We start from the raw sequence: 12,443 nt of genomic DNA on the forward strand, positions 1-12,443 counted from the left end.
TGTACATGAAATGTTAATGTTGATTTAGCATCAACATGATTATTTACCGATATAAATACATGGTTTGATAACCTTCAAGTAGGCGAAAGTAATTTTCTGCTAGGCTTATGTCTCTCCATCTACCCCGTCGTCTTCAAGCCTCCATCCCTGGGCAGAGGTTGGTTGATTGATTGACTGGTGGTCGTGGAGCTCTGTGCAGTGCCGTCTCTTTACAGTCTAAAATCAATGGTTAAATTATTCCATAACACTGAAAATGATCAATTTTCCAATTAAAATAAAATTATGGTTAAGTGTGTAAATGACATTTATTCTGTTTGGACTAAGTGCATTTAAGAAAAGGTGGAGATCAATGAAGAATTTATCTATGTCACATGTGAAGTGTAAAACTGGGAATTTCACCCAAGGAATCCATGATGAAGTGCTAAAATAACCACAATAATAACCCAGATTCGTATTGATGTGCTTACCGAGATAATCAAAATGCTTTCATTTTAAACCAACCTCTGAATTAAAACATTGGGTTCTGCAAAAGTCACAGATCAAATTGCAATGACTTTTAAAATAATCTATTAATCACACTGGATAAACAACAGTGGGACTGGAATACTGTACATCCAAGGTACTCCTTTCTGATGGGATGCTATGGCAATGCTTACTATCAGAATATTTAACGTTTTCTTTTAAACCTTTTTAACTAAATAGGGGGTCAGTGCAGAACACATTTCCCTTAGGCACCATTTACACTGACAGCCAAATCTAGCCTGAATCAGATCTATCTGTGCCACATCCAGATTGGAATCTGATTTGTTTAAATAAGTCTAAATGCAGACAGGTCACATACAAGTCACATGGAATCTGATTTTTTTTCCAATCCCCATTTAACATTCAGAGGTGAATTTTTAAAGCCTGGTTCAGGAACATGACACCATATGCTATATGATATATTTCATTAACCACTTTGTTTTACATTACATAGCTAAAGAAAATGGAAAGCTCATATGCTGTGAGCTTGTACTTTTGAAGATTGCGCCATATGGCAGACAAGTCAGTCAAGTCTATGGTTTGTTTAGATAATTATTTCATTTCATTAGGCACTTGTACTAGATGTTCACCAGATTAGATTATGTTATATATTTCAGAATATTTCTATTATTACCTGAATTAAAATACCTAAAAGACAAAACACATTATTTTTTATAGTCCATGTGATTCCTGCAGATTCAAATAAGCACAAAAAGGATCATGAAGACGCATAGGTTTGACATCTGATATCCAATGAGAACAGAATGAGAATAAAACAATAAATTGATGTCTTAACCGATTGAGTAGGCTGCATGTTGTGGTAAGATTGTCTCCCTGTAATTAAAATTTTAGCTTGAAGGTCACAGGTGTCCAGCTTAAACCAGAAGATGAAGTAATCATAACACAGCAGCAAGACCAAACCTCATCCATGGAGAAGGTTAACTGAGCTATATATATATATATATATATATATATATATATATAGTGTGTGACCATTTATCTTTGTAATTACAAAATTGTTCAACCTATTGAACTCCAGTGCTAGTATCTACTTTCATTTAGTATGTATATTTATGTGATTGTGACAGTATTAGACACTTTTTTGGCAGTTTGAAATTGTGACCATTTGCTGGGGACAGGCGAAATACAGGCCTTTTTGGGTACAGTGCCTGCTTTTAACTAATTCAGATGGCATATGAAAACAATTATAATTAAATTAATGGCATAATAATGACAACTGTATTACATTTAACTTTGCAAGTGCTTTTATTTTTATGAATTAATTAATTTTTAACATAAATAAGGCTCTTACTGTATGTGTGGGACATGTTTTTTCCACTTTTGTCCCTCATCTCAAGAATGAGTGCTCTATAAATATGTGGGAGGGAGGTGAGCATGGGGGAGGATCGAGGGGTGCGGGGGCGAAAGACACAACAAAAAGAACCATCTGAGAGTGTACAAATGGGTTCCATTTGTACAAAATGGGTTCCATTTATCTGAGTTACAGACCCCACAAGGGTCCATTTGTTTCCTAACTATCATTTAGCTGGCCCCCCTTGAAAGGGATGGAGGGAGATATAAAGGGAGGGAGGCTGTCTTATCCATACAACTTAGCATGTGAGCAAGCAAGGACATACATTAAAGGGCAGCCAGTAGTCATTACAAACCATTATCAAAGAGAAGAAATCTTTACCATACCACTTCAGTGGAACTGGTCTGTTGATCTGGTGTCCGTTCATCATGGAACTGGTCTATTTATTGATCATGTATTTTTGTAAGTTTGGGTATATGAAAAAAAGTAATTTTTTCTCATTTGTTTGTTTCACACTTTAAATATTTTGTTATATAAATATATAGTTTGTAATACATTTGTTGGTTGTCTGATACATATTTAATATTTATTATATTTGCATTCATAGTGCTACAAGTGCTATGAAAAAGAACCCATCCTTTATTGTATTTTGGCATTTTATTAGAGATCGGTAGCATTATTATTTAATAGACCCCACAAGGGCCAATACCGCCCCCAGCTGGCAGTGTCAGGTTAAGACGAGCCTGCTGCCTACATAGCGATGCGCGTTCACCACGAGTAGCACGCACACGCACACACGCACGATGCTAGTTCATGTGTCGGTCGCACGTTCATGTGTTTGGGGCCAATCCATCCCAGAATGCACTCTGTTCCTACCAGGAAGGAGGAGTGAATCCGCCTCATGCGCTTTTGAGCAACTCAATGCAAGTGGATGGGAGGAGAACTCGGGTGTCTTCTCTATAGATATATATATACTCTATGGTCTCTCTGCAGAACTGGAACTTAACCAAAGCTCAGGCTGCGCACCATAAAGTGCGTGATGCATGCGTGCGTGCGTGCGTGCGTGCGTGCGTGCGTGCGTGCGTGCGTGCGTGCGTGCGAGTGAGTGATGAAGTGAGAGGGAGTGTAAGTGAGCGGAAAGAAAGAAAGAGATGGAAGGAGAATGTGTTTGTGTCTTTATGTCCTGCTGGACAGAATCCAAACTCTGTGAGACTGATGCTGGCTGAACTGTTTTGCTCCTCAGGGGCCACGCAGGGCAGAACTGGAAGGAAAAAGCATGCTTACTTCTTTGCGCAAAGAGCGCAGGTGGCTCTTCAGGTCTCCACGGGTCATCAGCTCCATTATCACCAGGGTTGGCTGTCCCTGTGAGACCACACCCAGCAGCCGCACCTATAGACCAATCATCACATAGCATACGTAGGTCAGCTATGTGGGGACGCCACTCCTCTCCCATTGGCTAAACTCTACTTAATATTCCCACGAAAGTACTATGGGGCCAGAGACATATGTTTTTATAGGCGTTCATATTTCACAAGGCCTGTAAGTGAGGTAATGAGGATTTACTGGGCTTTGGAAAATCTTTAAATGTGGAGCTTTGAAGCATGTAAAAAAAATCCATTAAATTATTCAAATTGAAGTTAATAATTAAGTGCTTGGCTAGTTGGCTTTTAAGCAGCCAGACATTGTAAAATGTTGTAACGGTGGCTTTCCAAAGGGGAAACTTTTAACACTTCCGTTTAGCTTAACTAATGAGGGGCATGGCTGTGATGATGCTGAAGACAATCAGTGAGTATGTTTAACCCAGCAGCAGCCTGTGTAGACAGCAGCAGGGTTTACGCTGTATAGCCAAGCAGGACAATCAGGAAATGATTACAACTGTAACATAGAAATGCACTGGGTGATTTCTCATTTGTGACCGTGCCAAGCAACACATCTACTCAACTTTCCCCTATTTACTTCACTGAGTGCAAACAACAAATGGATCTGTTACTTTCATGAAATAGACAGATGTAGCGTATGACATAGTTACATGAAATATACAGATTCAAATCCATTAACGGTAAGACACTCAGGTGACAGAGAAATGTTTAAACATTGAGGCATAGTGTAGAAAAGGGAACGTGACCCAATATCAGAAATGTGCTGCTAATGTAATGTTTACCTAGTGTGTGTGAGTGTGGTTGAGTGCGTGTGTGTGTGTGTGTGTGTGTGTGTGTGTGTGTGTGTGTGTGTGTGTGTGTGTGTGTGTGTGAATCACTTCTAATGAATCACTCATGTCAAATATGTTCCTCACACAAGTGTCATAATAATTACATGCGGAACAATGGCTTTCAACTCCAGTCCAGGGGATGTGGAGTACCCCTGGCTCGCATTCGAAACGTCCAATCAGTTGAATGTAATTAACAGGACAGGAATGGCATGGTGGAAGTCAGCGTCTTGTTTAGATTGTTTTGTTGTTATTGATGATTTGAATTTTTTTGTTATTCTTCATGTCATGTATATGAATTGATTGCATAGGGCCTACATGGAAACAAGACCACATGGACTTTGTTTTGGTGCTATCCCTTTTGAACTGAGTGTTTGACTGTACTCTGTTGCTGTTTTTACATTTATGTTCAATAAACTATTAAATCAATCAATCAAAGTCTTCCCGTCGTTCCTTACCACGTGGTGACAGTTGAACTCCTTCATGACGGAGGCCTCGTTCAGGAACTCGATGCGCTCGCGCATGCTGGCCGACTCGTTGACCGTCTTGATGGCCACGCGCGTCTCGGGCTCGTCCTTGACCACGCCCTTGGCCACGCCCTCATACACCATGCCGAACGAGCCCTGGCCCAGCTCCCTGCTCATGGCGATCTTCTCCCGGGCCACCTCCCACTCGTCTGGGACGTACACTGGCGGCACAAAAGACCACTGGTCAGCGCCACATGCACGCACGCACGCATGCACGCACGCACGCACGCATGCATGCATGCACACATGCACGCACGCACGCACGCATGCACGCAAGCACCCAAAAGTAAAAAGTACTCGCTAATGTCTACAAATCTTTTGAAAATAGCAGATCTACATGCAAGCTCACAATGCGTCGCATCGCGACAGATTGTGAGTTTGTATCTGCTATTATTATTATTATTAGTGGTTAATGCAAGTTTTGTAATGATAATCAGAATCTACAAACTAAGTAGCCTAGTAACTAATGTTTTCAAATAAATGTTGAGTAAAAGTAAAGATTTTGCCTCTGAAATGTAGAGTAGAAGTAAAAATATTGGAAATTGGAAACACTCAAGTAAACACTCAAGTACAAATAACTCAAAATTTTACTTAAGTACAGTACTTAAGTAAAAGTACTTAGTTAGTCCACCACTGTGCACACGCACGCACGCACGAACGCACGCACACACGCAGTACAATACAAGTCAGCTGAAACAAAGGCAAGACTGTCCGTGACGTCCCGGTGCAGAGGTCGTTCTTACTTTCGGCAGCACTGAAGTACTCTGGGTTGACGGACGCGTAGAGGACTCCATTCCCCAACCTGTCACTGTTCCTGTGGGAACGGCGAGGAGCACAGATTGATCAGACGACCCGCACATAGAACAGATCGTTTGCTATAAAGCCCACCGAACGTTCACAAGGGAGAGTTAAAGATGGAGTGCCGTCGCCGTGATTTTTGTACTTTTTCTGTTTTGTGTGTGTCTGTGGAGATTACTAATAGACCACAAGGTGTGGTTAGAATATTCAAATATGTCTTCCCTGTCTATTTTTGGTTTCTTCCTGAAAGCTGAAAGCCTTTGAGTCAAAAGGCCCAATCAAAATTACTCCACGTTAGTGACATCATAACCCTAACCCCTCCCCTAACCCCTCCCCCATTATCATACAACAACAGCTGTGGGCGAGGCTTAAGTTCAGCTGGGTGGTGCTAAGGTGAAAACCAGACATACTTAATGAACTGGTGAGTGTGGCCACATAAAAACATAATTTTAACACTTTCTGTACACTTTTTGAGAAACAAAAAAAGCCTCCTAGTATAATCATAGTACCTGATGATCATGTTTAATTCTGATTATTAACGTTATAGTGGTTGTTATGTTTTATGGCTAACAATATAATAATATAAGGACTTTGTCTGACGATGTGGAAATCTCCTTGGTGGGAAAAACAAATACTTGCCTCTTTTTGTTGACAAAGAAAAGAGCAGTGATGAGGCTGGCGATGAGGAGTATAACTATGATGGGCACGACGATGATCACGTAGAACGTAACATCCAGTTCTCCTGTCAGACACAAAAGGGACAACAATGATGATGAGTATCTATAGGTGTTTTTTTGAGTGGTGCTAGTGCCACTCCTATGCGGAGCTATGTGTGTATGTGTGCGTACGTACGTGTATGTATGTGTTTGTGTATGTATGTATGTATGTGTGTGTGTATGTATGTATGTATGTATGTGTACGTACATGTGTCCGTGCTGCAAGTGCTACCTAAAGTGGCCAGTAGAGCACACACACATACACAGAGCCCAGGGAGGAGTACAGTACAGTACAGTACAGTACAGTACAGTACAGTACAGTACAGTACAGTACAGTACAGTACAGTACAGTACAGTACAGTACAGTACAGTACAGTACAGTACAGTACAGTACAGTACAGTACAGTACAGTACAGCAACACTCACTTCAGACCGGTCTGTTTTTTTAAATTTCACATCAGGTGAAAAGTTCAGAATCTTTATTTGATGACCTCTGCCTGTTACAGGCCAGACACTCAATTGCTGGAAAAATGTCAATGCGCCCATGATTGGCTTTTGGTTGAGGACTTTAACGTCCAGTTTAGCACAGAAACTAAACATAAAACCCTGCTGAATTCTATAAGATACGGGAGAGGTTCTTGGAGTTCATTAATAAACATGGTGACAGTGAAGAAGCTTTAGATGAATAGTAGGTTGAATTGTCAGCTGTTGGGTTAGGGCAAGGAACTGTAATATGGACATTGTTTATTTAAAAAAAAATCTGGTCCTATCCCTTTTGAACTGAAAATTCAACAAAAAAAGAAAAATTAAACATTTTAACAAAAAGAAAAACAAATATTTGAGTGGAAGACATAGCTTTTCTCCGTACGTACGTGGGGGTTGGGGCACGTAGAAGGATATGGTCTCGGTCCAGGAGCCGTTCCCTGCCAGAGAGGTGGCGCGCACACGCGCAGAATAATTCCCAGAGGCTAAGTTGGTCAGTCGCGCTCCTCGGTGCTCGCGGTACTGCTGCCGCGACACACACTCATGTTTATCCGGCTGTGGGGGGAACAACAAACAAACAAACACACTCAGGTTAATGCTGCGCGGCCACCACCGAGGGTTCAAGGTCAAGTGTCAGGTGTCAGGTGTCGTCGGTCTGTTAAATATTCTGCAGGGCTTTTAGTTTGACCAGACAAAGGAGAAGAGAAATGTCCACTCGCTTATTTTTATTCAAACAATATAGTGATCTCTGTAGTGTGAGAGGGGGCCATCTATGTCGAATCACATTGAATAAAGAAACAATTAAATCTCATGACGGTATTATCATTCTTTGTTGCTGCTGTTCCACATAACAGCCAACCAGTTGAAGAAATCATTTTAGACTTTAGTTTAAACCTTTGCTTTTATCACATTTCTGAGACCACTCATGTCTATGGAAGATGCTTAATGTATTCTTTTGCTAGTTTCATCAGTTCAAATACTCAATACTCAATAATCTTTAAATAACTAAACCTAATCTTAAAATAACTAACAATTGAAAATAGTCCATCTATAAGCTCACTACACGTCGCAGTGAGCGGTGAATGACGTTACTTCCATGGAAGACATGCGTGGCTTTCTATGGAATCCAAATGACTGAAATAAGTCTTGGTTACTGATTGGTTGAATCATCAACTAAAATAAAGAAGCTTACCTCATTGGGCAGACGGAACTTGATCTCATACATTAGGATGAGGGCGTTGGGCCTGGCGGGCTCTGGCCAGTGCAGCACAACACAACCCTGCACCTTCTCATCCCTCTCATAGATCACCTTTCCAGGGATGTCATCTGCTTTGTCTGAGGGACACAAACACGCACACACGCACACACGCACCAAACCAATACCACATTTGTGAGTCTGTAGAGTGAAGACTTTAGAAAAATGACCCCCATTTAGCCCAGGTTAATCTGCTAAATAGAAGATACCAATGTCATCTAACCTCAAATAACCACTATCTCAGTCTGGCTGGTATATAGTATATATTGGTCTGGCTCGAACAATACATTTATAAATATTCTTCCTATCAAGAAGAATGCTCAAGCATTCTGTGCTCCTTTTCTCTCTGATGAACGACATCAATGCACCATTTACCATCAAGCTTCGTTGTGTTTATTTTATTCCTCACCTGCAGGTTTGGTCCTGGAGAAGACGAAGGCTGCGGCGCTGCATCGGTCCACCTCCTGGTTGCAGGCGTGGATGTCGATGCGGTAGACCGTGAAGGGACGCAGGTGGTCGACCTCCATGTGTTCCGTCGTGCTCCGTTCCTCCGCGAAGGGGAAGTCGATGAGAGGAGGGACCCCGTCTGTGCTGTTCCCCTCGCCTCCACCGGGGGTGGAGGTGTTTCCCCGAGCCTCGTGCGACGACAGGGTACCGTTAGCCACGCCGAAAATGTCTCTGCGGCGGCGGTCCGGTGGTCTGGAAGAAGTGGCGGCACGGAACTATCGTAAGAATAGTGACTTCATTGTGAAGGTAAAAGACAGCGAGGGGACAAGACTGTGTTCTTGTACAAACACTAGAAACTTGCACGGGAGCTCACGTCTAACATCACGCGTCTGTATTGTTGTTGTTTCTCCGTGAATATCGTGTGTCCAAGTGAGACACTGACAGCGTATTTCGCTCCATCGCATCACGGAAAGGGAAACGGCTAAATGTTGACCCCGCTGTGGGAAACAGCCACAAAGCTGTGTTAAACGCAGAGGTAACGTCAGACTTGGCCACCCGAACTGCGCACAAAGTTTTGTTAATATTTGGTAGGATTAGTTTACATTTGTTTTTACAGCCGGCAATCGCAACTTCTGCAAAGCTGAAGAGAACTCACTGGAACAGGTGGAGTTAGCAGGATTCAAGTATCAGTACAGTTAGGCCTACAGTATGCTGAATTCCTGTGTGTGCGTAGGATTGTGTGTGTGTGTGTGTGTGTGTGTGTGTGTGTGTGTGTGTGTGTGTGTGTGTGTGTGTGTGTGTGTGTGTGTGTGTGTGTGTGTGTGTGTGTGTGTGTGTGTGTGTGTGTGTGTGTGTGTGCGTGCGTGCGTGCGTGCGTGCCCAGCTGCAGTGCGCGGCTCCCTATGGAGAGAAAATAGGTCAGAGAGATCCTAGTGAGATGGACCGAGAAAAATGGCGAGAGTGAGAGTAAGAGAGAGAGAGAGACTGAAATGTACCATCCATTGACCACTGCACAATAACAGGGTCTTCCCAGGGGAATAAAGCCATAGAAAGACGGCGCATCCTGCAGGGCACCTGTATAAAAGTCACTAGCAGTGACACCACACAACTGGGAGGCCAGCAAACACATAAACCTGAGTCATGATGACCACGGCTGTTTTTCACAGCTTAATGGGAGAGGGTGAGGACAGGGAGGTCGACAGTAAGGTCGACGCCGGACAGATGATGGCAGAGATGTGGAGCTGGCTGTGGCTGGACGCTGGTAGGACAGGCGGCAGCTCATAAAGCAGCTCATAAAGACACTACAAGGCCACAGACGCCCCCGCACGACCTCGCCAAGAAGGGCTGTTGTGGGACGCTGCTGAAGGCACGCCTTTAGACTTACGTTTAGCAGACACAACGATTAACTCTGGCAGCATAATAACGATTGGCTCTCAGTGTGTGTCTTTGAAAGAAGTCAACAATCGAACCGACAGCTAGGGCGGTCGACTGAGGTGGAGGGGGGAGACAGAGAGAGAGCAAGAGAGGGAGAGAGAGAGAGGGGGGGTGGGGTTGCGCTGGCTCCGACTGAGTGGGAAAATGAAAGGCCTTATTGATCCAAAGGAGTGGCAAGGAAACTTTAACAGCCTAAGAGGTGATACACACGTTTATGGAACACCACAATGATCTGTTCAGTAGATGTTTTGAACTGTCCGACAGATGAGAATGAGCTGTAACGAAAGAGGAATGCAGCAAAGGATTCAAACTATGTTGATTTTGACAAAGTGCTCAAATTCTAACAAGGACGTCGCTGAGCAAGAGCCGATCTCGAGAGTCTCTTTCGACATGAGCACGCAGACACCCAAGAGAGGATTGAATGCACTTCTGAAAAAGCGAGACGTGCACAAATCTGTGGGAAAGACCAGTAGCAATCGCACACCCCTGTCAACATTCCATTCCAGCAGTTTTGTCTGGCGCAGTAGAATACGAGTCCAAAACTATCAGTTACTGTTAAACAATGCGCCAAACTGTTATGTTATGAAGGCTGGCTGTAATAATGACCCACATTGAGCACATGGAGGCAAGCATGAGTCCACCTGGCACTGAATATTAAATCCTGGGCAGGTCTATGGAAAATGGTGTTAAAGAGGACAAAGGGAGATGGCTAGACCATACAGAAGGTGGCCCGAGCCAGACGGGACATGGGGTGCCGTCTCTATTCATATATACTCTAAGGTCCTAAGTGCGACATAAGAGCAAAATGACACTTGAGTGAATCTGGTCAATGTCTTTGGCCAGAACAGTACACCATTTTACTAAACCTCAAACTTAGCAATGTACAGTGAACAGTATACTAATAGCATATGCTTACTGTAAGTCGCTCTGGGTGTCTGCTAAATGCCAAAATTGTAAATTGTCTATAGAAAAAGAGTACTGAAAAAACATCTGGAAGGGATTGGATCACTGCATGCACGGCATGGACGGTAAGCTAAAATGTGCCAAGCTTTCTGTGATTATTAATAAAACGATGTCCTAATTCAATCTATCGTTCCGTCCTGTGTCTGTATCATCGCGCATTACAGCAGCAGGTAATAAGGGCTGTAATTGACCAGTCAGTCAGCTGTTGCAGACTGACTGAATATGCCAGAAGGTCCCCTAGGCATACGGATAACCTTCCTCACTGTGTGTGTGTGTGTGTGTGTGTGTGTGTGTGTGTGTGTGTGTGTGTGTGTGTGCGTGCGTGACTATATTCTCTCCTCCAGTCAATCAGTCTGCCTTCCTTTCTTTCCACACGTCTGTCGGGGCTCCCTGGCCGCCTCGATGGGGATCTTCCCTTCTTCCCTCATTCATTTAAATTCCAGATGGCTTCGCTGTACATTTCCTGGCAGCTGGCGCACTCCAAAAAAACCAAAGCCCATAGACAAAGGGAGCGTGTGAGGAGAGGAGGAGAGCAGAGTGGAGGGGGTACAGAAATGGAAAACATTTCCTCTTCTTTTTCTGTTTCTGTTTTCTTCCCTCACCCCGGATCTCTAAACCCTGAACTTTTGAAAAAACCCTCCCCGATTCCACAAAGGCCTTTCGGCGGAGCAGTGTGTGTTGATAATGCCGGCTCTGTTACAGTGGAGAGCTTGCACACACACACACACACTCACAGCCTGAACCCCCGTGGTGAACACTATGGCTACCCCCTGTGGCTCAGGAGGTAGAGCAGGTCGTCCAATGATCCATGGGCGGCGGTTTGAATCCGGGCTCCTCCGGTCCACATGTCGAAGTGTCCTTGGGCAAGACACTGAACCCCACCTTGCCTCCAGTGGTTGCCACCATTGGTGTGTGAATGTTGGAAGTGAGGACGCTGGCGTCGACTGTTCGCCGCCTCACCTCCCAATGTATGAATGAATGGAAAAGCACTTTGAGTAAGCACGTACTGCATAGAAAAAAACTTTTTCGCAACACAAGCTAATTTCTCTTTTGGGTCATGTGCTAAAATGAGAACCACTGCTATAATAACACAGGCTGCCTTAGGAGGATGGAATAGAATGTGTTTTTATTATTATATGTCTGTTCTTGTTGACCCAACTCAACAAGAACTTGAAGAAGTAAAGGAGATGGACGCAATAGCCACACTTTTGCCCTACAAAAACATTGTAGGGCAAAACATTTTTAACATGATAAACTTGATTTTGCTGCACATTACCAGCTGAATCCACTAGAGACACTGGTGTGGCGCATTAAGATATGGATTCATCAGGTACCTGCTGAGGCCTCACAGCTGAAACTAACAAGTACGTCAACAGCACCAATACACAAACACACTCTCAACCTCGCGCACACACTTACATGCATGCATGCGTGTGTGTGTGTGTGTGTGCGTGCGTGCGCGCACGCGCGTGCGTGCGTAAGAGATTGTGTATATAAGAAAATAAGTGAGTGTGTGCATGGGAGAAGAAAGAAAGGGGGCCGTGAGACTTTGAAACGGTAAAACATCCACAACCACACAAGAAAAGGTAAGACACAACACAGGGCCCTTTCAGACCGCTTAATCACATCTCTCTCTCTCTTGGGTTTGTTTGCGCTGTCTAAATTGCTGCCTGCTCGCTCCAGGTCACGACATATCTCTGTGCCGACGTTGCCATGGCAATTGAGGTTGTGGCGAGAACGCTGGGCAACCCCCGCTCAGCAGGTGTCCTCATCAGAATAC

The 12,443-nt window shown here is 43.8% G+C and overlaps 1 protein-coding gene across 1 annotated transcript in view; it reads right to left on the bottom strand.

The window, feature by feature from the left end:
• igf1ra (insulin-like growth factor 1a receptor) overlaps positions 1 to 12,443 on the bottom strand; it is a 143,333-nt gene that overhangs the window by 13,443 nt on the left and 117,447 nt on the right. The window contains exons 11-17 of the mRNA XM_083763898.1: positions 8,229 to 8,518; positions 7,757 to 7,899; positions 6,954 to 7,119; positions 6,005 to 6,107; positions 5,311 to 5,381; positions 4,499 to 4,728; positions 3,119 to 3,223 (exon numbers count right to left, since the gene is read on the bottom strand). Of these exons, the coding sequence (XP_083620024.1) occupies positions 3,119 to 3,223; positions 4,499 to 4,728; positions 5,311 to 5,381; positions 6,005 to 6,107; positions 6,954 to 7,119; positions 7,757 to 7,899; positions 8,229 to 8,518 (1,108 nt within the window). The remainder of the gene's footprint in view (positions 1 to 3,118; positions 3,224 to 4,498; positions 4,729 to 5,310; positions 5,382 to 6,004; positions 6,108 to 6,953; positions 7,120 to 7,756; positions 7,900 to 8,228; positions 8,519 to 12,443) is intronic.

This window comes from Protomyctophum parallelum, assembly GCF_964188405.1.
Source record: "Protomyctophum parallelum genome assembly, chromosome: 4".
NCBI classification, from domain to species: Eukaryota; Metazoa; Chordata; class Actinopteri; order Myctophiformes; family Myctophidae; genus Protomyctophum; species Protomyctophum parallelum.